This window comes from Desmodus rotundus, chromosome 10 (assembly GCF_022682495.2).
Source record: "Desmodus rotundus isolate HL8 chromosome 10, HLdesRot8A.1, whole genome shotgun sequence".
NCBI lineage: Eukaryota > Metazoa > Chordata > Mammalia > Chiroptera > Phyllostomidae > Desmodus > Desmodus rotundus.
This window is the reverse complement of record NC_071396.1, coordinates 83,484,733-83,510,502: the sequence shown is the minus strand read 5'-3', so window position 1 is coordinate 83,510,502 and position 25,770 is coordinate 83,484,733. Positions and strand designations below refer to the sequence as shown.

The 25,770-nt window shown below is 39.8% G+C and overlaps 1 protein-coding gene across 3 annotated transcripts in view; it reads left to right on the top strand.

Annotated features, from left to right (window-relative positions):
* GAREM1 (GRB2 associated regulator of MAPK1 subtype 1) overlaps positions 1-25,770 on the top strand; it is a 175,977-nt gene that overhangs the window by 48,425 nt on the left and 101,782 nt on the right. For 2 of the 3 annotated variants that reach the window (XM_053913335.1, XM_053913334.1), the window contains exon 2: positions 12,217-12,357. In XM_053913335.1, coding sequence (XP_053769310.1) covers positions 12,217-12,357 — 141 coding nt within the window. Of the gene's footprint in view, positions 1-12,216; positions 12,358-25,770 lie in introns of those variants that run through there. The other variant, XM_053913336.1, reaches the window with a different exon arrangement.

Here is a 25,770-nt window from a genome sequence, read left to right as displayed (position 1 = left end):
CATCTGAGAAAAAAAGAAATGTATTTATATATGATTAACTATATTCCAACTAAATGTCTATCTGAGCAAAGAACACTCCGAGTCATTCGGTTACACTCACATAGAAACTCATTGACATTTTGGTGGGGGGAGCCCCCTCATTTATTGAGCCAGGCTGTGCAATCCCTTATTTGTCAATGTCTGTGAAACCTTTAAAATGTTACTTACATTCAACATAATCTAAACTTTGCAAATAATGACCTTTTGTCTATAATTGCCAACATGATTTTGATCCATTCGAACAGACACTTTATTTTTAAAAGTGTATGTGCACATAATACACTTGAGAACACTCGAAACTACATCTTGCCTCTCCTCAAGCCAGTTGAACATTCCATGTCTCAGATTGTGCATTTAGGAAATGGCCCTGTTTACAGGGGATCGAATGTTAAAGTGGTTTTTTTTTTCTTGTTACGTTGCGCCTACATTTATCTAAAGGAATATAATTGGGTAGGGGATGTAACTAACCACAGTACCAATTTAATTGATGACATTTTTTGATCAGTATCTTTAAAGTCCTAGTTATTTGTTTGGGGGGCTTTTTTTTTACATTTTTAGAAAGGAAGAATGTTGTTTTCTTTTCCGCTTCTGTTTGAGAAGTTGCAACCTATTCATCAGAGACACCTTGTACTTCTTTTTAGTCCTACTGTGTCTTTATAGAGATGTCTATAAAATTTGGTAATCTGATATTTTAAAACATTTTTGACCCTTTATTTCTCATATCTTAGTATGATGTTCTTTCATGCTGAACTTGTTTATTGTATGTATTTTGAAGTCAGAGAGGTAAAGTGCTATCTAGCTTCTGCTTTCGGGTCCACCCACCTGGAAAAATTCATCTTCAGATGTCTTTTGTATCTGCATTTTTCTCACTAGCCCTCTTTTATGTGTACAGAGAATATTAAAACAGTAGTTTTGTGTGTTGATACTGGAAGCATCATTATATTTCAATATCGGCATATGTGTGAGCCTTTGTTTCTTTTAGAATCTGGTCTAATTTTGCATTTAAGGCTTTGCAGAATATTTACTTAAAGTAAGAAAATTCTAAAACCTGTCAAATATATAATTCAAATATTTTTCTTAAGAATATATCTCTTGGTGTAACTTCTATAACTGTGAATCATATTTTTTAGTATTTTGTTTGTTTTATTTGCCACATAATAAAGTTCAAAAGAATGAATCCAGATCAAATTTGAAACTAAAAATGACAATGAAAAATCCTATAAGTTTGACCTGTTGTTCGGTGTTTCTTCCTAAAATAAAATTGTTAGGCCTAACGGGACATTTACACCTGGAAAATCACCCCTTTATTTTATTAGTTGAAGTGATGTGTACAATACAAACCACTACACATTAGTAGAGCATCTTCTCATTGGACGAAAATACTGTACTGTGTACCTGAGCTGGGCTAATAAAGGAAAGGTCTCTAAGGGAGGAAGAAAATAAAATTAAAGCCTTATTTTTCATGAGCTTTCTATAAACACGGTACTATCTTCAGTCCTTCATACTTATTCTCATTCAAATACCCCAACTTGTTACCAGTCCAGAGTTAGTGTACCCGATGCTTCCAAAGGCCAGAACTCCAAACGTCAGCAGTTGGAGTAAGGGAAGTTTTACTGTTTGATGAGCATGGACATCTGGGCGCCAGCGTCGTCGGCGGAAGATTGTGCTTAGTCTGTTGAGACTGGTTGATGTGAGTCTGGTCCCAAGTACCCTGCAGACCTTTGATAAACATGCATACTTCCCTTATTTCCTGGGGAGAGGCGTTTTCTGGTAAGGGGCTATTCTTTGTAAAATTCAAGCTGCAAGCAGAATTCCTCTAACCATTACCGTGTCTATATGCAAGACGAAGCAGAAGCTTTTAGCGTGAAGGCCATGGGAACATAGCAGGCTTGGACAAGATGGAGTCAGAGAGGTCAAGCATTTCACTCTGTTAGTATTACTGTCCTTTTAAATGTGAAAACACTGAGGCTCGAAGAACTAATTTTGTCCATGGGCATATAGTTAATAAATATTAGAGCCACAGTTCAAACCTAAATCTGGCTCCAAACCCTAGACTATTTCTGAGATCCCACTCAGCCTCCTACCTAACATGCAGAGTCATCATATATTCATCTGAATTAGTGGAAGCAGAGACCTGGGGGCTGGAAGGGGGAGATCCTAGGAAATATGCCTGGGATCTAGCCTCTGCCTTACTGTCTGGAAGAGCCTGAGATGGTGTCTCCCTGCTCCTGAGGGTTCTCAGTTGCCCTTGGTCTCTGCATGCCTTTATGGTGTGAACATCTCACACACTGTGATAAGTATACACATCACATTGACCAAATGTGTCATCTTACATTCACTGTCCAACCCTGGAGGACACAGCAGATGAATCAGACTTATTGGGAGGGGAATGTGTATAAACTGTCTTTTACTGGATTGCCAAAGCATATTTTTCTCATGTAAATCTCTGCTCCTTCCTTCACCTGCCAGTAATGTGATTCCATGGTATGTGTTGGGGACTGTGCCAGGAGACTTGCTGTGTTTTGAATGTTTGTAGAAATACTGATACTGCAATTACTCACCTGTTTTTTAAAAGATTACTTGGCCTAGAATTCTTGTCTTTTAAATATTAGGTCCAATTCAGTATTTCAGAGCATAAAATTTCAGATTTAACTTAAGCAGGCATACTTCTGTTTCTTAGAACAAGAATCTATTACTGGCACATCTACTGTTGAAATAGAGTCCTTTTGTCCAAGGATTCATTTGAAAAGAGGTACTAATATATCCCTAATCTCTCTTTTTAAAACATCCTTGTCTTTTGTTTCATATATTCCTTTTTGCTTAGATTTCACCGTGAAGTTCTTTGACTTCATTATCACTAATGTTTTGTCTAAATTAATCTTTGCTTCGTTCTATTCTTGTTGGGATTTCACGGTAAACCATAAAACATAAAAACACAACTCTTTCACTTGCTTAGAACCCAAAATCATAGTCCTTGGGCCCTATGAATAGAGTGTACATCTAAAACAGGGACTTGGTGTAGATTTGTGGGTGTTTGTTGAGGGTAGGAAGGAATCAGTCGAACATACTCAAAAAAATATATAGCTTTTTCTAAATACTCTGCTTTCCTTGAGTGCCTTAAGTGTTGAATAAGGTCAGAGTGGCTAATTTATGCTTGAACTTATTTGTGAATACTCAACCAATTTCTGCCCCAGATTGCTCGTTTAGAAAGCATTTATTGCACACCTACTCTGTGCTCAGCATCTGGTGGAATGCAGACAGCAGAAAAAGAGGTGATGCTGGGCCTAAAGACTTGGTGATCTAGTAGAGGGGACAAAGGGCTCCTTGTTTCTATTCACTCTAAGTAGAGAGAGGTGTTATGGGGGTTTAAATACTTCCTTCCATTCTAAACTTCTAATGCTTTTAGTCAGGAAAGGGATTGGCAGTCACTCTTACATTAGTCACCATGCTCTGGCAGCAGATACTTGGCTTAATTTAATCAGAATATTTTCCAAAAAATAAAATATCCTTTCTGATTCGTTCGGCATATTATTATAGATTTTACTCTAAAGAGTTAAGTTGCTTCCTTTACATTCTTACCCATTTTCAGAAAACAGGGAGCTCCTAATTGTGTGTTACACTAGAATTTCTGCACTTCAGGTTTATGGCCAAAGTGAGGTGCCAGTAGAGGAGATGAGAGTCAGTTACTGGGCCCTCATTCTTAGTAATGGTCAAACGGATGCATAATCCACAGGCTGTGGAGTGACTTCTCCTTTCCGTGGTACTCACCACGTGATGTCTCTGAGGCCCTTATTGCTGACACTAAATTCTTCTGTTAATGTTAAATTCTAGGAAAGTTGTTTCATCTATATTCCGCACGATTTTTTACAATAAGGATTTTTGATATTACCCCTTTAGGACCACACACCTAACTTGGTTTCATAAATAACTTAGAGCCGAAGCCACACTTATTTTGTTTTTCTCTCACATCGATGTTTCTCCTGCTTTCTCCCTCCATCCCCTCTCTCTAGAACAAATTTAAAAAATTATAAAAAGCCATTGACAATAATCCAAGAAACAGGGAGAAAGCGCCCTTTGCCTTCAAGCCTCACTAGTTCACTGGCAAGCACTGTTCCCAGTGCTTGGAACACACATCAGGAAACAAAACTAAAGATCCCTGTCCCAGGACGCTTGCTCTCCAGTGGGAAGGAGACAGTACCATTACCAAGAATGGTCAAATACGAATTAATTAGAAAGCGAAAGGTGCTTTGGGTAAAGGGTGAGAGGATCAGAAGAAAAGAGAGAAGTTCACAAGTTTGTCATTTTATCCAGCAAACATTTATTTACTTATTTTGCCTTTAAAAAACAGCTTTGAGCTATAGTAATAGCAAGAGTAGGTATTTTTTGTGTATAATTTGATGGCCAACACTTACTGAGTATCTTTTATGCACAAACCAATGGGGGAGTGGGAAAAAATACAGGCATAGTGGAATAAAGTAAGAAATGTAGTGCCAGCATGATTCAATCACAATATATAAATTGGTTTCAGAATAAAAGAATTTTTGCTTTTGAGTTTTTTAAAAACCAATTATATTAAAAGTACCCTCTAAGGATCCAGGCCTAAGCCTGGATCCTGGCTGTAAAATATAAACAATGTCTGGTATATAATATATATACTTTTTACTTTAAAATAATTCCACAAGGTTTACATAAAACAGCATTCATCAAGCTTCCTGACTAATTTGTGATTGTAGAGACTATATTATTACAAATTTACTTCATGGAGACCAGAATGTTACTCAAAAATCATTAAAAATATTCTGTCACACATTTAATAGAACTCTTTCCTTGTACATAATTACAGATAAGAGTTTTGGGTTAACCCGCATTTGGATGGTTGAATACTTGCTTAAATATTAGCTCGTTCCCTCCTCATAGCAGATGCGAGAACTGAGTCACCTGGTGGAGCGAAGCCTCTCCAGGGCTCGTGCTCTGCACTGCCTCAGTTGTACCCTGAACCCTGGCTACACATTAGGACACCGGAGAAAATTTCAGATCTTGTGGGTACCTGGGTCCCACTCCCAGAGATTCCCATTTCACTGGTCTGGTGTGGGCCCTAGCCCCACCTGCCCATGGGAGCTTTTCCAAGTCCCCCTGTGATTACGATGAACGTGCAGACTGGAGTCAGAACCAGTGTTTTCCTTAGGGCTGCAGGCCCCTCCCCTCACACACAGGGGTGATCAGCCCTTGAAGGAAGGGTAGGGGACCTGTGACAGCAGTCATGTCCTCATTGTCAGAACTGGACAACAGCTGAGCTCAAGCAGTGCTGCTCTTGGCTGGAGTGCCCTCTGCCCTTCCCCCGCCCCTTCTCTGTGCCGTTAGATACGTCTTAGTGCTCACAAAATGACAGCACCGAGAAATGGACTCTCCTGTGGAAGTAGATGAATAGAGAGGTGCAGATGTGTGCACGTCATTGGAGGATTTTATTGTGCAACATTTGAAATAGGGGGATGTTACAGGTGAGTTGTAGGATGCCAAAATTACTCATTGCGTCTCCCAGATTGAGGACACTCACTTCCCTTTGCATGTCTGGCATCTGTGCCAGAACTTTATCTTTTCCCCCCTTCTGTGCTTTCTGAGAAGCTCTTGTCACCGTGTCTTCAGATACCTTCATTTGATTGCTACTCATTTCTGACCCTCTTTAGTCCTACACTTTCTTACAATACCTCAACCATTAGGCTAAAAGCAACTTCTTTTCCTATTCCTAGAGCTTTTTTTCCCATGAAATAATTTTTTTTCACTGAATTCAAAATTATTACCAGCACTTTAATGATTTCCTGTAATCATATTCTTCCTGAACACTTTATAATTTCTCCCTATTTTAATTAGTTAGTTGCTAATTAATTGTTTCTTTCAGGATTTTCCTCCCCTGCTAATGCTTCCTGTTTGGAGCACCTTATTGCTTTTTCACTGCAGACAATATTTTAATTTCATGATTTCATGATTGTTCCATTTGCTATGACTTTATCTGTTCATCTCCTTTACCTCCTTCTCCTTACATAACCTTTCTTTACTCACCGCGTCATTTGGATTGCAGTTCTTTGGGACAAGGAAATGTTATCATGGTGCAATGTTCTGTTCTCCCAGTAAATATTTCTTGCTTGTTTGGGAGACATTAAAACAACTAGGACCTCATTCACTGAAAATGTGAAAATGTTTGAGAATGCTAAGTAACATTTAATTATATCTGTCAGTTTATGGGATAAAATGTAACTAAAAGAATGAGAAGAATTTTTAGTTCTATCTACCTTCATAAGTTCAAGGTAAGTTTGTATTTACGAAGAGTACTTAGAAAGAATAACCTCTGTGACAGAACTCTCTGATTATTATAATTAGGAGACATGGCTGGTGTTGAAGGCTGTGCACAGAGATGTTTCTGTTAAGGTAGTCTAACTACCGAAACCAAAAAGGGAAACTGCAACACACCATTGGCATAATGTCACAAAGTGCACTTCTCACATCACAGCCTGGTGTGTGGTCAGGGCACAGGCGGGCAGTTTGTTCCACTATGTATTAATTAAGGAACCCAGACTGCTGGCAGCTGTGCTATCTTCGGCTTGTTCCAAGGTCTTCCTGGGAATCAATATTCGGCCCTTGGCTGAGGAGAGAGCACAGAGGATGGTTTGTGGGCAGTTTTCATGGGCAAGACCAGGATAGGAAGTGGGAAATATCATTTCTGCTCACACACCCTTGGTTAGAACTCGGTGGGATGGCACCATTGAACTGTACGGGAAGTCGGAGAGAAAAGGAATCTTATCTGGTAGTCAGCCCTGCCACTGAAGGTCTTTTTTAAAATGTTTAAGTTGTAAGAGAAATGCAGTGGTTTGAGTATTAAACTCACTAGGATTCCTGTCTACATGGAAAGGATTGTAAGATCAAGTAAACACATAACTAAAATTAGGCAGCCCTATTTACTAACAGTAAGGAAGCACAGGTAAAATGTTATCATTTGACCAGCTTTCAGCGTTTGTAAAATAAAACAATGCACAACTGTTAAATTAGATTTGTAGTAAGGAGAACGCATATCACAGAAACTATTGGTTTACCCATTGTTGATAGATTTAGTTATGACCCAAGGAACAATTTATGTGAATAACAGTTAAAAACAATATCATAATCAGTAAATCTGATTCTCATTACACATGTATTAACAAATCAAATTATTTCCATGGGGCTTTATTAACCAGTCAACAAATATGTGAATATCCATCATAGACAGGGTCCTACCAATATGCTGAGAAGAAACCAAACAAATTGGGGATCAAAGCATACTTTAAAAAAATTAATTGGCATGATAAAATTATATATTTGCTATGCAAAGTGGAAATTCAGGTATTCTAAGAGTTGAAAAGATTAAAAGCGCACACCTCCAGAGATACGCCCCAAATTGACTGAGCTTGTTACTTTGGTGTGAAATACAACCCCAAGAACAAGGATAAATAAATATGGAAAACCAAAAACATTTAAATTTATTAGTGCCAAAAATCATAACCCATGGACTGATTCAGACAGCTTCTGAGCAGTTCATATGAAAGCCACTACAGTTGTGCGCTCACTCATTCGTTCAACTGTGATGAATGTATAGCTCAGACAAAGCTAAAGCAGTTTAGCATAAAAAAACATAAGATTCGATGTCCAGGGGGAAATATTCTAAATAAAGATAAATTATTATATTAGAACATTAAAGCGAAACCATGAGGCGGCAGTGACTCCAGGCTGTTTCCTTACATTGCTGTGCTTGTTGGTAGGAAGAGCAAGTTCATCCGACAACATTTATGACCTTGAATATCTTGGTTCCTTAACCTCAAGAGCCATGTTTCTCAAACTTGATGAGTATATAGACAAGGAAAGTTTTTTAAAAGGGAAAAAATTGCATGTAATTTTCACAGTGTTGTTTTTATTATAATGTTATTTAAATATATGTAAACATTAAAAAGTCTAAGTTCCTTATGCTCCTCAGAGCTCTAAAAGAAATTTATAAATTTATCACAGGACATAAAGTTACAGAATCAATGCCCTTTAAATTTAAAATGTTAAGGATCTTATCAAGAAGACATGCATGAAGATGACATTTGAGTTCTTTCAAGACTGGATGAATTGGGGTTGGGAGATAAAGGCTTCGGCCAATCAAAGAGAGTGAGGGGAGGGCACAAATGTGTGAGAGCAAAACATGTTCTTTGGGCTCTAATGTGTGATGTGGGGACATGGGGTCATAGACCCTTTGGAACCAGGTCACGGGGCCCTGAGTGCTCTCTATAACTAATTGAATCCTTGGGAGGCATATAAGATTATAAAGGGGAGAGAATAAGTATAGAGACTAAGGGTGGAACTTTGATTACCTCCTAGAGTCACAGCTAATGTAAAGGGGGGAAAATTGAGAGAGAGTAACAGGGAGAGACCAGAAAAGGGAATAAGGAGAATAATCAGGCCCAGCAGCGAAACAAACAGAATCTGTGTATGTCCAGGTGGTAAATATTTATTAAAAAATTTGAGATCGAGTCTTCTTTCTTTAAGCAGACTTACTTTCAAGGATTCATAGATTTTAAGTGTTCTAGTAGCATTAAAAAATGTTAACAGGTATATAAAACTTAATGTTGAAGAGGTCAAGTTCATACTAGACAAGTTAAAGTATATCCCAGAATCATGCTTGATGTGGGGAAATTTCAGGACGACATTACCATGTTTTGGAATTTAACACTTAATTCTTTCAGTCCGTTAGAAGTCTACCAGACTTCTGTTATTATGACATGACTGAACTAAATATATAAGTTAGTATGTTATACATAGCAGTCAAGCAACAAGATAATTATATCACAGAAGAATTGTTTACTTTATGAGTTCATTTAATGTAATTTCTCTATTAGTTGCCTACCCTAGGATATTTTAAGTGATTATATTAAGTTTTATTTCTAGACAATTTTTGTGAAACTTCTTTTGCCTAAAGCAGGCACATGGTTCCACTGTTTAAAAAAGTAAAACAGACATAAGCTCAAAAATAGGCCTTGATTTCTTACTACTTTATAGCTTTGAAAATCATTCTGAATCCTCTTGATAGAGTTTACTACATCAGCTAGCAGTAGGACTTAACATTAAATTTTCATTTTGATTAACTTGACTGCAATTGTTTCTTAGCTGCCTCTTTAGAGCCCACTGTGGAATAAAATTAAAACAGTTTTTATGATATAACAGCCTAGTTGCAGAAAATGACATTTTTCTTTTTTCCCTGAATGGTAGTGTGTTTTCTCTCTGAGTTTCCTGCATGAACTGCATAGCTCTGGTTTCTCCTTTCCCATTCATCTTTTATAGCACCACCAGATTAATTTTCTCAAAGTAGTGTTTTGGCCATTCTCTTATCCCAAACTCTTCAGTGGCTCCCCATTGCCTCCCTCTCATCTAAGACCCTCTCATCCACCCAAAAGGATAAGCCCTGATGCTTTATATTCCTGTTAATGTTTTCTTGATCTTCTCTGCTGAAGTCCTCATCTCCACTCTAAACTTCTTCTTCCTCTGGCACAGGGCTCATCGCATCCTACCTACCATCTATGAAATTACATATGAGTGCATCTCCCTGACAAGAATGTTGACTTGAATGCAGAGACCAAGTCATCATATTTTTTCCCATTACCCCATCAGTTTGTGCATACAAGATACTCAATATGTGTTTGTTGATCATCAAATTATACACATTAAATATCTACATTTATTTATTATTATATTTCAAAACTATTTTTTAAAGACAAAATAAGTAAATAAAATGACAGACTTGCAAACTTCTCTCTTTTCTTCTGATCCTCTCACCCTTTACCCAAAGCACCTTTCACTTTCTAATTAATTCGTATTTGACCATTCTTGGTAATGGTACTGTCCCCTTTGCATTGGATAGCGAGTGTCCTGGGACAGGGATCTTTAGTTTTGTTTCCTGATGTGTGTCCCAAGCATTGGGAACAGTGCTTGCCAGTGAACTAGTGAGGCTTGAAGGCAAAGGGCACTTTCTCCCTGTTTCTTGGATTATTGTCAATGGCTTTCTTTTTTTTTTTTTTTAACTTTTTTTTCTTTTATTGATTCTAGAGAGTGGGGAAGGGAGGGAGAAAGAGAGCAAGATAAATATCAATGTGAAAGAGGAACACTGATCAGTTGCCTCTTGCACGCTCCCCACCTGGGATCGGAACCTGCAACAGGCATGTGCCCTGACCAGAAATAGAACTAGGACACCACAACCTTTTGGTGTGCAGGACAACGCCCAGCCAACTGAGCCACATCTGCCAGGGCTGCCGTTGATGGTTTTCAAGCCAACGGTGTGGGGTTGGAGGAGCAGGAGAGAGATGTAGACATAGGGAGAGAGATCCTGATGTCAGTTTCTGCCATTTACTAGCTGTGTAGCTCTGGGCAAGTTGGTCGCCTGCTCTGAAGATCATTTCCTCACCTGTAAAAGGATAATATGACCTAAATTCCAGTGTAATTTTAGGGGGCAAAAAAATCTATAATAAATAAATAACTAATGTTTCCTAATCACTCCTAACATGATATGACAGAGCTGATGCTCCACAGTTCCCATCACTGACAGCAATTAGTTTTACAACCACTCTGTGAAGCAGGTACTGTTATTGCTGCATCTCCTGGGTGAAGGGAAGGTGCCTGCCCAGGACCACACAGTGCTGGGGGGCAGAGCTATAGCTACACAAGGTCTGCTGGACTCTGAAGTCCCTGCTTGTAACTCTCAACTGCTGTGTTTGTGCCCTTACCCTGTACCCTTGTTGGGGAGCTTTGAGGAGGCTACACTATGGACAGTGCTTCTAGATCTTTCTTTCCTGCCCTGACATGCTTGAGCAATGCAAAGGGCTGGTGAGTGCCACTGGCCTCACCAGATGGTATCTTTATGAACCTGGCCCTTGCAAAGTGTGAGGGGCAGGGGAGTCCGGTTTGAAAATATATCCTTCCCCAACAGGACACTCCCCCTCCTGCAAAGCTGTCTCCACTTCGAAGCCTATTTCTGTGCCCTTCCCCCCCAATAAAGCTTTTTAACTCTTAGTATTTCTTGCAACAAACGTAGCATATTCTTGCATTAAGACTATATTAAAGATTATAGCCTTATTGGTTTGGGAACAAATTTGATAGTTTGTGGTTGTGATAACCAAGTTGATCATTACAGTCTTCTCTGCTTGTTTTTTTTTTAATTGAAAAAATACTGAAACTTTTTAAGAATCTTTGAGGGATCTATAAATGCCATATCAAAGCATACAGTTAAATCTCCAATACCTCTTTCAATTATTGCAATATAATAAACAGCAGAAATAAGGTAGGTTGCTGGTTTTCTATATAAAGAAATTAGCCTTTTTGAGGTATTTTCTTTGAGCATTTAAACTTACTAAACCAGGATTAGTGGGATGGATCATTTTAGCATCTAGAAAACCATCTTTAAGTTTCAGGAAATGGATTTCTCTTTTGAAATAGTTTGTCATCAGTTCAAATGCTAAAAGTGTATATCAGAAGTTATTAAAATGAAAAGTAATTTCGTTGGTATGCTTTAAACTTCACTGTTTTTAATTGATTGAGAAGTTAGGTAAGAAGCCAGAGAGAACTGGCAAAATATGGAAAATTTAAAAGGAGAAGTAGGCATTTTCAGGTACTGTTTCAAACAGAGATAAGTTTATTATTTATCTTTGATAGTTATATTTTAGTATTTAAGAGCATAAGCTTTGTAATCACTTCAACGCGTATTCGATCTGTGGGCTCAGACATGTTATTTACCATTCTGAACACTGATTTTCTTCCACTAGTAAAGAAGGGATAATACCTTCCTCATAACGTTGCTCTATTACATGAAATAACATATGCTTATCTACTGTAAGCACTTAATATTTGTTTTATAATCATTGAAATATAATTATTTAGACAAATGAAGTATTTGAAAATCTCTTTTTAAATAATTAAGAATCATTTCTAAGGGATCTTGAATGAAGTTGTCAACTTGGCATGGGATGCTTTTTTTATTGCTAATTCACAAGCGAACTTTATCTTCTTTTGGGATGAACCATTAACTTCCGCACTAGTGAAGTCTTACCTAATGAAATTTTATTTCAGAGTGCGGAGTAAGCATATACTAGTTCTGAGTTTCTCGTGTAAAATTGTATTTTCCAGGAGAATGCATAGAAGGGCTGCGGGAAAACGACTACCTTCTGATTCACTCCTGCCGGCAGTGGACCACCATCACCGCCCACAGCCTGGAGGAGGGCCACTACGTCATCGGGCCGAAGATAGAGATTCCAGTCCACTACGCAGGTGAGGCTCCTCTCGTGGGGCAAGAGGGGGGAGGGGAAGGGAACTTGAGTAAGCTGATTTTTTTCTCCACAGCGAGAAAATAGGAATTGTCTATAAACTAGGGAGAATAATTACACAGAAAAAGAAGAATCAAACACTTCTGTGTGGTTGTTTGATCAGTCATTGAAAGCTGAGATTCATTTTGTCGTAGGTATTTCTAACTAATGCATGTGGTTAAACATGGATTCTTATTAGATATTTATAAAATGAAAATTTTACGAACACAAACATGTTCTCCACAATCTTGGAATGACCCTCGTCGGTACGTGTAGCAAACCTCTGCGCTTCGAAGTCTCTGAATTACCCTGGGCACACTTGAACATTGCTTTTGTGAATGACTTGATGGCAGGGTTTCATAAGACACTGTTTCACAAACAAGCACTTGTCTGGTTTTGAAAGCATTTGGATCGGAGGTTCAGATACCTAGACATGCCCTTCTTTGCAAACATGGCGTTTAGAACACAGACAGCTGAGATGACCTCACTGCTTTTGTTAAATCAGAATAATAGCTGCCTTCTCACCTCGCCTTGGACTCCATTCTGCTCAACAACGCCATTCAATTTGTATCGAGCACATGTATGCGCTAATACTGCTTTGGAAGTTAGGATACATCTAGTGGCTTGATTATACTTATATAAATGCTTTGTTACCCTATACTTTCTGTGGTGCTTATAGTTTATTATATAAAGGATCCTGACCTTTTCTTGCCTATTCAATTTTTTAAGCTCTGTAGCAGGACACTTTAGTCAGTTCGCTAAGAATTGTGTAGCCTTACACTGCTATTATGTTTGAGTGATACCTCTACAGTACCCACAGAGTTTTCTACTTGGAAAAGGGACCTTGCTGTATTTCTTCCCAATGTCTAGAACAGCAGTAAATAGTGTTAATACGTGTTCAATAAATATTTATTGAATGAATGAATGTTTTGGTCCCCTTTTTTCTTCCTAAAAGTCTTCAATTTCCAGTATGACCTGGAATCATCCAGCTTCTCAAAACCCCTTTTTATTCCAAAAGGAAAAAAAAAATTATAAGAAAGCATTTGTCTTACCTAAAACTTTGTCCTCTAGAATTACATTTCTTAGCCAAAGGAGTAGCCTTTTATAGGAAAAGGAGAGACTCACAGTTGCAGAAAGTATTACTACTGTGAGGCTTCAATCCAGGCCAGAGGGGAAGAGGATGAGTCAGGGCCTCCGGGCCATCAACCTCTGCTGTGGTAGATCCCACAGCAGGTGAGATCCATGCTGTTTTTAGCAGCCCCAAATATCTGGTTCCTATCTTTTGTGGACAACTGAAAAGGAAGGTATAAGATTATACTTCATCCCCATGGAACTTGACCTAATCTGTTGTGTTTTTCTCTCTTAGTAGATAGAGTTTTAGTTTTTCTCCCAAACCCACGTGAATAGTTCTGTCATATCAGTCCTCCCAAAGGAGAGCTTCCTTTCGATCATTTCTGCAAATCTCCAAACCACTATCGGACTTTCTGACTTGCTGCTCAAGGCCCTCCAGCTGCTGGTTCTGGTCCACTTCTTCACACTTACCTTTTCTCCTCTGAAGAGTGAACCGCCCACTCTACGCTAGTCACCTCACTGTTTCCTGGACTACAGGATACTTTTCCATTGACACCATTTCCTGGCCAAGGTTGCCTTCCTCAGCTTTGCTCATATCAGAACCTGTCATTGTGCCCAGAGGGTGCAGGAGTCACCCACTGTCCCCACGTAGTCCCTGATGTGTATCACGTTCATTTGGCTCATGTCCTCAGTCGTCATTCAGTTCCTGTTTCCTGCACACACACGTATCTTCACTCACCAGTTGGCCCGTACATTCCTTAACTAGTGAGACCAATTCTAACAAGTTTTTGTGAATCCTTTGGCTCTGTACACAAAAGATACGATGCTCTATGGCTGTAGATGCTTGATCTAGCAACCTCACACTTGGCTACACATTGGAGTCATCAGCAAGCTTAAAATGACCGGTGCCCATGTCCCGTCTCCAAGATTCTGGTTTCATTGGTCTTGAGTAGGGCTGGGCTCCTCCTGTGGTAAAATTATGCAGCCTCGGTTGGGGATCCTTTGTTCTGGAATGGACATTCACTGTGTCAGGTGATAAGATTTCACCAAACACCTGCAAGTATTTTCAAATGTTTTATTGTTTTGAACTTTTTTTGATTAATAGTCATTCAACTTCCACTGGGAAGAAAGCTATGGTATGTTTAGCAGCTTACTCTTTATTTGCAATGAAGATAATAGTACACTGAATTGAGAAAGCAGGCAGTGTGTTGCAAGTGATAACATTTGTTATGTAAAATCGAAGTGTCAAGACTAAAAGGATACAAACAGTAAGATCCACCACTTTTCATGAAAAGAGAGAAAACGTGTTTAAAGGAAGAAAACTTGAAATAAAACTGTATTTGTTCAGTCTATGGTACTGTAACAAAATACCGTAGACTGGATGGACCATAAACAATAGAAATTTATTTCTCACAGTTCTGGAGTCTGGGAAGTCCAAGATCAAGGCACTGACAGATCTGGTATCTGCTGAGGGCCCACTTCCTGGTTTGCAGACAGTCGTTTTCTCATTGTGCCCGCACAGGGTGGAGAGGGAGTAATCATGTTCTTGTGTCTCTTCTTATAAGGGCATTGTTCCCATTCTCGAGAGTTCCACCCTCGTGACCTAATCACCTTCCAAAGGCTCTGCCTCCCAAAGCCCTCACATTGGAGATTTAGGCTTCAGCATCTCATTTTAGAAGGACACAAACATTCATTCCATAGCAAGGACCAAATGATTTTTGAGACATTTGATAAGATCATTTCAAAGGACATAGTGGGGTATATTGTTTCAAAGAATTTGTGTATTACCAAGTTCAGCTCTTGGAAGAGAGCATAAAGTAAATTATGGAGAGCAAAAATACCATTCATGTCTGATTTATTTAGTTCTGTAATTATAATTAGAAGAAATCTTCATCCAAGCATATTTTACTAATCGGTCAGAATTTCATTTAGGTTGAGATTTATCTTTCTTTGAGGAAAATTAATAAATAATTAAAAAATAAGTTTAACATAGTAATAAGTCCCACCAGCTTGTAATCAACCAAGTTGGATTTCTAGTTCTGCCAATTACTCTCTGTATTACTTTGGGCAAGTTACTAAACCTCTCTAAACTTCCATTACTTCATCTATAAAGTGGGGATAACTCGAGTGCCTTTCCCTTAGGGTAGTCGTGAAGACTAAAAGAGGTAATGCAAGTGAAACACCTTTCAGAGTACTTATCACTTGATAAGTGCTCCATAAATGTTCACGGTGATGATTATGATAATGATAGCAACAAAATTTATTTCTATTTTGCATCACTTACAAGTTGAATTACTTTTCTGCTCATTAAAGCAAGCTGAACACTGATATCCCTCAAAATTGTCTTGGCTGCTGGTTTTGTTTTTATACCATTTTATTTTGAAGTTGCAATAGAAGAATTTATTCCTTTATACCACTGATTTAGTTTTACACATTTTTAACATCATTTTTCTGTGTTTGTCTTATTCTTTTCTTCCCATCCTCCCTTTCTCTCTCTCTACACACACGCATTCACACATCACTCTTACTTTTTCTGAATCATTTGAGCGTGGGCAGCATATATCCCCTAATACTTCTCTGTGTATTTCCTAAGAAGAAGGATAGCCTCTAATGTAACCCCAGTGCTATTAGCGAGTTCAGGGCATTTAATACTTTAATCTTCAGTCCACGTTCCAGTTTTGTCCAATGTCCCGGTAATGACCTGTATCGCATTTCTTCCCTCCAGGACCACCCAGTCTAGGGCCACTGCCTGTATTTCACTCTCTTGTCCGTTAGTCTCCTTTCAGTGGAATAGCCTTCCTTGTGTTTCATGACGTTTTTGAAGAACATCGGCAAGTTCTTTAACAGAATAGCCTTCAGTTTGGGTTTCCCAGTCTCCTCGAGATAGATTTAGGTTATGCCTTTTTGGTTGGAGTGCTGTATACACGATGGCTCCTTCTCAGGCAGTCACATCTGGGGGCATGGGATGGCCCTTGGCCCCTTATTGGTGACATTAATTTCATCCCTTGGTTAAGCTGTTGTTAGATTTCTTTGCTGTATTGTTAGCATTGACTTTGTGATTACTAGAACTTTGAGATTCTGTAAGTGTGTGTCCTGTTCCTTCTCTAACTCACCTCCTTTACCCCTTGAGCCGCTGTTGATGTTTTCTGTCTGATTCAGTTTTTACAATGAAGCTGAGAAAACGGTGCATTTCTAACTTAATGCCATCATTCCTTCTTACATTTGTCAGTTGTCGTTCTACTATTAGAAAGAGATCTTCTTTTCCATTTATGTATTCATTTATTATCAGCATGGAATTATGGATTTTATACTCTGTGGGTTATAATATATTCCTGTCCTTGTTTATTTTGATGCTCAATTTATCCCAAATTTAACCCTTTGGGTGCACACTGGCTCATGTATCTCTGTGATATGCCTCTTTCATTTTTGTCAAGCCTGTCCTTATTTTCTGAAATAGGTAGCAACCATTGTTTTTGGTCAGTATACTGTTCCAGTCTGGACCGCGGCTGTGTCCTGTTCCAGGCCACACTCCTCACTTTGTGGTCCCTGTAAATTATGGTCCTTGGTACCATGTAGCGCCCAGCCTGGGCAGCCATAGGCAGCTCTCTTCACACATACGCTGCAAAGTAGTAAAACTCACCATTTTTAGGAACTGCCAATTCAGAGTGCTTTCCCATATTCTTTATCAGAAATTTTCACGTGAAAATAAATAATGTCATAAAACTTTGAGAAAAGGTAACTATGACTTGAAGTTTTTATCAGAACTGCACTCTGAATTGCACCTTATTCTGAATTCTGAAATTATTAGATGTGCTTTGGGAAAAAAGCAAAGACACCCCCCATTCTGGCAAAAGAAGTTTTTCATTTTGGATAAAAAGAGTTTTCATAGTATAATAAGCAGTTGATTCTGACAGAGAGAATGTGTTCAGTCAGCATCACATATTTTGCTAACAGTGGAGAAACCACTCAAGAAAAATTGGCATAGTGTTTAGAAAAGTGATTGCTGCTTTCAGACAAGTTTATTCAAAAGGCATCTCAGATAAATTTTAGGTAAACTTTCTAACTTCTTGGTGCTCCCCCAGAAGGCATATGTTTCCTAAGAAATGTACAGTACAGAGATCAGAATTCGTCTGCATTCTGCTGCCTCCGACTGTCTAAATCACTGTCGGGCACCGGATCAGACAGTCAACTCGCCCTGCTCCTCCCTCCATTTATCCTGACTTGTTAAACAACAACAAAATCTGTTTCAACAAATTTCGTTAAACCTAGTGCAACTGAATTATAGCAAGAGTTTCTAAAGGTGCGTGATTGTCATTTTGCAATTCATGTTTCAATTCATCAGATTCCTTTCACCTCTGCAGCTGTGAGTGGTCAGTCAAGCTACCCAAGCTGGTTACCGCTAAAGCTCCTGTGCCAGGGCCCTCGTTAATGCTCGCCCCTTCTAGGGCCTTAAATGTAGTTTAAAATGCATGACTTGATTTTGTTTTCTCCTTCATAAACTAATATAAAGCTCGGGCCCCACAAAAACCTGGATATGCCATTGCCTCTGGAATTTTATATGCCCTTCTAAGCTCTAAGTTTCCAGTCTATAAAATAGAGATTTGCCTTTAATATGTCGTGAAGATTCTCTGGGATGTGAGTGGTGTCAATGACTCAACACCATGCCTGGCACGTGATGAGTACGAAATAAACGTTACCTCCTCGTGATCACCTCGCTCATGAAAACCAACCCCCAGACCTCTCTGGAGAGACACACGGAGGAGATGGGAGGTGCCTGTGTCCCCGAGGCCCATCAGTTTGGGAAGCACTGGGACCCTGACTGAGTGTGTGGAAATTCATGTCACTCACTGGAACGTGTGCTGTCATCGTGGACGAACAGATTGCTACTGGAACAGAAGCATCTGAGATAAACCCCAGCCACTTCTGTTTTTACATTCTCATCCTCCTGCAAATCTGGTGACTCTATAACAAGCTAAGATGATCTCAGTGCTTCCCTTCTCACTACAATATGTACGGAAAGAAGTGACACTTGGAGCACAAGGGTGGGAAGAACTGCTTAGGAAGTCTGCAAGGCTTACTCAGCAAGCACCTGCATTTGGATCTGCAGTGCCTGCTCTTAGAAGAACGGACGCGTACATGTGCAGTGTCTGTCTCTCAGGCAAAATTATACTAATGTGGTATCTAACATAACCTGGAATTGTAATTACTGAACAAAAGGAATTGTGGAAACAAGCTAATTGTATTCTCTTGGGTTGTGAGTTTAATTAGCATGAGTCATCCGTTCACAAAAGTAGCTACTAGTGGTGAACACTGTGTGTGCTATCTCTATTCCGTGGGATAAAGCTCAGGTGATAAAGGGACAATAAACGAACTTTCTTTGAAGTAGTCCTAAACAACAAATATAGTATCTTCTTTTTTATGATTCTATTTATTTATGTTCAGAGAGAGGGGAAAGGAGGAAGAAAGACAGGGAGAGAAACCTTGATGTGTGAGAGAAACATCAACGTGCAAGAGAAGCATCCATCAGTTGCCTCTTGCACACCCCCAACTGGGGACCCGGCCCACAACCCAGGCATGTTCCCTGACAGGGAATCGACTGGCAACCTTTTAGTTCCCAGGCCAGCGTTCAATCCACTGAGCCGCACCAGCCAAGGCAAATATCGTATTCTAAGGAACATTATCCCAGCCAGTTTTGCCAGTAATAAATATTAGATGTCTACGAAATAACCATTTTTCATAACTGAATCTTTAGGTCACATTAGCAGTAACTAAAATTAATTGAGTGGTTAATATTTTCCAGGCACTTTGGTAACTCAGCACTTCACTTGTATGTCTGCATGTAGCTTTCACAGCCACCCCGTGAGGCAGGTGCTAGGATGATCTGCGCTTTGCAGAAAGACAGACTGAGGTTTAGAGAAGGTACGTGTACTGGATATCACCCAGCTGAAAGGTGTGACTAGAACCCAGGATACGTGGCTCCAGGCCTGCTCCCCTCACCTTGTTCCCAGGGAAGTGTTGGAGTCACTTTCCACATGAAAGGCGTTCTAACCAGCCTAGAGAAGAGAGATCTGTTGTCAGAATTAGCAAGTTGACTCAGCTTTCACTTTTCTCTCCTTTCACCTAGCTTTAGGAGAAAATTAAGTAAATATATATTTATCATAACCTTTTCCATGTTTGTAAGTCATCTGCATGCAGCTGACATTCCCACCCCTGAGTAAATTACCAGGAAGAAAGCAAAGACAGGAAGAGTTTTCGGGACAGCCCGGTGCGGGGAGGGAAGGGCAGAGTGCGGGCACCTGCTGGACTGGGGAGGACCCAGGGAGGCCTGGGGAGGGGTCTTTTAAGTGTAACTAAGGGAATTGGTGGTTTTCAAAAGGGCACCTAAGTGAATAAAAGGAAGGAAGTTAGATTTTAAAAGGGGGTTAAAAATGAGTAGAAAGTAAAACAGCAAGCAAGGATCAGCTATTGGGTTGGCCAAAAAATGTGTTTAAGTTTTTCCCTTACGATGGCTCCAGTAGTGCTTAATTGTCTTTAACTTCACTCAAAACAAAAAACTAAATGGGCTTTTTGACCAACTCAATAATTTTGTCAAGATATTTTAAAGAGAAGCCAAGAGATAGGACATAGGAGTGAATGGCTTTTAATATTCATTTTTTAGGAATAATGAAGTCAGAAGAATCTTTTTAGTTTAGGCAGAGTGATTCAAAAGAGAAAAGAGGGAAACTAATTAAGTAATACAATACTGATAGGTTGGTGTCTGGGAAATGGTCTTTGCCATTTTTTTTTCCCTTGAGGGACATTTGTTACTCCTACTCAACTTCTTAATGATGTTATTTCTGTAGCTGATATAACATGGCAGCTGTGGTCAGAGGTTAGGTGGCTGTGCCTTTCACACTTGGGCATTCAACCTGATATTGTAACTCAAAACAGAGATAAAGAAATAATGTAAGTGTCTGCCTTTGATAAAAGAATGACTCAAGGATTGTTATTAACCTTTGGTATAGCTTTCTAGTCTCACTTCTAAATGCTTAAGAATAAATCACCCAAGGAAATTTGAATTTGAGTGATATTCATGATGAGATGATATTAGGGAATTATTTTGATTTTGTTAATGTGATACTAATATTGTAGTTATAAAGGGAAAACTTCTATTTTTAGAGGCATGTGCTGAATTATTTAGGAGGAAATGTGATTAAAATTTATAAACACCCATAAAAACAGATGAATATAGGACAAGTTGTTAAAGTTATTAAATCTAAGTGAAGGGTAATGGGTGTTCACAGTATGCTAATTTTCTATATGTTAGAAAATTTTTGTAATAAAAAGGAAAAAGTTGACATATTAACCGATATATTGTAGAACTCTTAGTGTCTTACAAAAACCACTCTGCCCCACCCTTGAATCCTGTTTGTATTATAATCTTAAGTAATTTCTGTAAGAGTGGAAGAAAGTTCTCCTTTCACTGGGTTGTTTTGGTCCGGCATGCAGTGTGTGTGGAAGCCAGCCAATGAAAGGTGAGCTCAGACAGCCGCGATTCTGTTTTCACAGCACGGTGGAACCATCCAGCTAGTGGCTTCCTAGGGAGACTTGATTACTCACAGCTCTGGCTAGCTTCCAAGGGCTGACCCTGTTGGTGGTAGTGATTTAAACATAAAGGAGGAAAAGAGATATGTGTGTGTATATGTGTAAGATTTGGGGAGAAAGACATTTTCTTTTATTAGTTTCTTCTTGAAGTAAGAGTGTCATGGGAGGTATGGAAAGGGGATCACGAGCAAATACAGTGAAAAGTGTTTTGGTGTCATACTATGTGGCATTTCTTGATCTAAACACGTTAGTAAAGTAACTTGAATAACAAATTTGAGAATCCCTCGATTGCCATCTTCACATTTTACCTTGTTTATTCTCAGAATGCTTGCAAATCATCTACAAAGAGAAAACCTACAGTCGAGAAAACAAAACCAAACAAAAACTCTGGCACAAAACAGCGATGGTGTTTGAGGTTCAAAACTCCTGGGCTGCCGTTTTCTATTTCTTTTCTGCTTGTGTGTTGGTGCTGAATGGAAAGTGGGTTTTTGAAAGGGATAACTCTGGTTCAAGTCTAATTTAACCTATGAGATAATGTGATTAACATCAGGTGGAAAGTTTGAACAAGCTTCCTGAAACCACGCTGTTAATGGAGTGTTTATAGCATGGGTGGGGATGGGCTCGCCTTACTTCATAATTCGATTTCCATTTTGAATTTGTACCGCTAAGAAGTAGTGTGACCTTTTAAAAGGTTCCCTTTCAGCATTTAGGAATTGCTTTGAGTTTTTTTTTTTTTCCTCTGCCAAAAACAGACTTAATAATGCCTCCCGAAACTGATTGCTATGCTGGTAAAACTTCCTCAAGTCACTCCACTCCGTTTCTAAGAATTGGAACCACTTACCTTTGTGACTCATTCTCCAGTTAAATTGTGTGCTGGCCTTCTGTTAAACCACTTACCCGTCTATGTAGTTGCCGGGTGTACTCATACCAGCAAAACAACGAAGCGTGTGTACCATGCAAACTCTGACATTTAGGGCAAGAGGAGCGATGATTCACATGCTTCATGGGTGGCATTTTTAGTCAGGTGTACACCACCAGGGCCTCCGGCTTGTTGGAAGTGGTTAATAGAACATAATGGGGTTTGTCCCTAAGAGTGAGTCAAGCCACCGTATGAGGGTGAGACAAGCAAAATAAACACAGAGCTTTCATTTTCTTGTCGTTGAAAACATTGTAGGTAAATGAAATACAGTGAGCACATAAACATTTAAAATATTCCATTTCTCCCTTCGCGTCTTTTGTATGTTCATGAGTTTAACACCCAGTTACGTTTTCCCTTACAGCCTTTACACCATTTCATCATCTTGGCTTCCTTCTAGTGAAGAAGCTGGTCACTTTGGGTGGGAATTTTAGTCTTCTGTCCACCCGATGACCCCACAATAATTGTGCACCAAGTCTCATGGAGGCTGTCTCCACAGTCCCTGGCACAGCCGGTCCCCCTTCCAACTCTTCTCACTGAGTCTCACTTGCTCCAAAAGCCCAAGTGCCTCCTTTTCCCTTCCAGTCAATATTCTGTGCTGTTGTCAGGTCAGTTTTTCTCAACTATGGCTCTGTCATTTGACACTGACCTCAACTTTTCAGAGGTGCCCTCGTGTGACTGCAGACCCTTGTCTCACACAGGGCCCTTCTGAGGCCTGGCAGCCTGGGTCTCTCCATTGAACTAAGAGGACTACTCTACGGTAGACACCCTGCTGGGTGCCAGCCCGCCCCCACTGGGCTCTTCGTTGCTCCTCAGCCCCCCAACCAGTCCTCCCTGTTTCTAGTACTTGGAGGGCTCACACCTGAGAATCACCACCTGGCTGTGAAGTCCTGCCTCAAATCCCACCTTCCTTGAGAAGCTTCTCCTAATTTTCCACACCATGTGTATAGATCAGGTCCCTTTTCATTCTTCCGCTTTGGAATCTATAACACTTTGTGCCCAAGAGTGTTTAAGTCTTGCTCTTACTCTTCTCTCCACTAAAGGCTCCTTGAGGGCAGTCCTTGTCTCTCATAGAAGCTAGCTCATGCTTGCATTGTAGAAGGGCTCAGTAAATATTTTTGACCAAACTGAAGTGGACTGACCTTTAAAGGACAAACCCTTTTGAGTAGGTTTATGGAGAAGAGGTCTGGTTTCTCATTCCCGTGGAGCAGGCAGGTAACAGCTCTAAGCCCCTGCCTGGCTAGTATGAGCAGCGGCTGCATGCTCTCTTGGAGGCACAAGCAGATGCCTTGGAAGTGCTGGTAAGGAGACGTCAGTTCTGCCTGGGAGTGGGAGGTGAGGGCCTTCCAGTGAACATGGGAGGAAAGCGCATTCTAGACAAAGTACCTGCTTGATTGAACAAAGGTTTGGATTGTGGGCAATAGTGAAGATAATTTAAATTATTTGTTAGAAGATGAAGGAGTACTTGGGAAATAAGGCTGAAAACCTAACTTGGAACAGAAGTGAAGGAATTTGAATTCTAGGATGACTGTAATTTCTGGACCTTGGGGAGGGAGTGGTCCCTCACATAACCTTCCTTTTAAAAAGTTAATATGAGATGCCACACTTCCCCACCTCTATCCCAGCCTCCCCACTGGTTTGGAATGAAGGATGAGAGGAAGGTGAGAGAAATCAGATAGAAAGTTGTTGAAATAGCTCTGATAAAAGATAGTGAAGTCCTGAACTAGGCTGAGGGAAATGCTGAGGAAGGCGAAGTTGATCTCCAGGTGCCAGAAACAAGAAAAAAAAAAAGGAGAGAAAGGTGTTCTGAGATTTTTTTGGTCTGGTTTTTAAGGAAACAAACTTTTTTTAACCTCCCAGGAATAGGCACTTGCTTACTCACATTTTTCCCAATGGTGCAAATTTATTTCTATAATTTTCTTTTATGCTAAAAACTCTTTTCTCTTAAAATATATTTTGTAACAAACTAAAATCTGTGTGAAAAGAAATGAGTAAGAAAATATTTGGATTTCTTTTAAAACCCCTTTGTGATCTCTTGGATACTGGGGTCCTTCTAGTAGAAGTTTCCCCAACATCTCAGGTATTAACATTCTAGATTGGCGAGGATGCTTTTTCCTTTTAATTCTTGGGCCTGCTAGGTACATCAGAGGTAGGGATTCCACAGACAAGTATGTTTGGAGCAAGGGATCAGGTAATAGGGAGGGAAATGTATAAAAATCTCAAGCTCTGAAAGATTGATACCATAAAGATTTAATAGCTTTGCCTATATTTGGCAATTACCTATTTCCTACCTCCAGTAAGAATTGTTTTTGTTTAAAAATCTAGGAAGGTTTGATAAATCAAATGAAATAGTCTGGTTATCTATTTTCAATACTATGATAAAGAAATTTCTCTATGAAGGAGAATATATGTATTGTGGGTTGACTTGTTCAGATCAAAACATCTGTTACAGAATTTGTCACAATTCTTAACTGTTACTTCCTTATTTAAGAAAAAAAAATGATTGTTTTCTTTCTTTAATGATAGTAGACCAGTAGTTCTCAACCAGGTTTGAGCAAGCAAGTTGCGCAACCAAGTGAGAGTTTGTGCCCACCTTCCCCTCCCTGGGACACCGGGCAACACTAGAGGCATCGTCCCTTGTCATGTGAGCTGGGGAGGGGCTACTGTAATCTGGTGGGTGGAGACTGAGAATGCTGCTGAACGTCCTATACTAACAAAGAGTTATCCAGGCCAGGCCACAACGTCACTGGGACAGTGCAGAGAAACTAGGATACTTGTATTATTATTATTGTTACTGTCTTGCCTTTATTACTATTGGTAATCCGTTTCATTTTCTGCTATATTACCGAAAATTCTTTTTTGGACAGAGGCTGTCAGACAGACATTGTCTAGAAAACAGCATCACAGTTGATTTCTAAAGCATAACAAGCCGTTGCCTGGTCTCTAAAAAAAAAAAAGTTAAATAGTTTGTGAATTGACATTACTTTCTACTCACACTGCCTGAGCCCAACAGCAACCGCATGTGTCAGGCCAGAAAAATTCAGGGGGCAGTAAAGGAGCGATCGCTTTAGCTGCAAAGCTTTTTATTCTTCGGGAATGCCCTGGCTCTTTTCTTCTCCCTTGATGTTAAAAATGGGGATATCCGTAAATACCTAAGATAAATAGATTTTAAAAGAATTAAAACAACATTGTAAAACCTCGTCTACCTGCTTCAGATTGCATTATACATCAGCATAATGTACAGTTCTTAAAACGCTGCCGAGACTAAGAAGTTAGCGTGTAGTCTCTGGGACACCCCCTCCCTCGATGGCAGCATCACCAGTTCTCTCCCTTCCCAACCTTGTAACTTCAAGCAGCTGCACAGGAAGTCCACACAGGAGGGAGAGAACGCCCTGAAGCGGTGCTGCTGCAGGTCTTCGGACATATTCAGACATTGACTGAGTAATTGAATAGATGCTGATCAGTGGTGTGGAGGGTGAGGGACAGCTGGAGAGGAAGGATGGTGACACCTGAGACCCACAGAGTGAGTACTCGAGAGCCTCAGCTAGGTGGTGGCTGGGCCTGTGCATCATGCTGAACCACGATCTCATTTAATCTTAGCAACCGTTCCTGTCCAGATGAGGAAACCAAGGCTTTGGGGGCTTAGCCAAGGTCCTGCAATCAGTAGATGATGAAGTCAAGATTCAAACCTGCAGCCATTCAGCTGTGAATCCTGAGCCCTCAGCCTGAAACCTACCTCCATGTCTGGGTCTCAGGGTTCTCAGAAAACTTCTGGGTTTGGTTTGTCTGCCAGTAACAGGGAGTCCA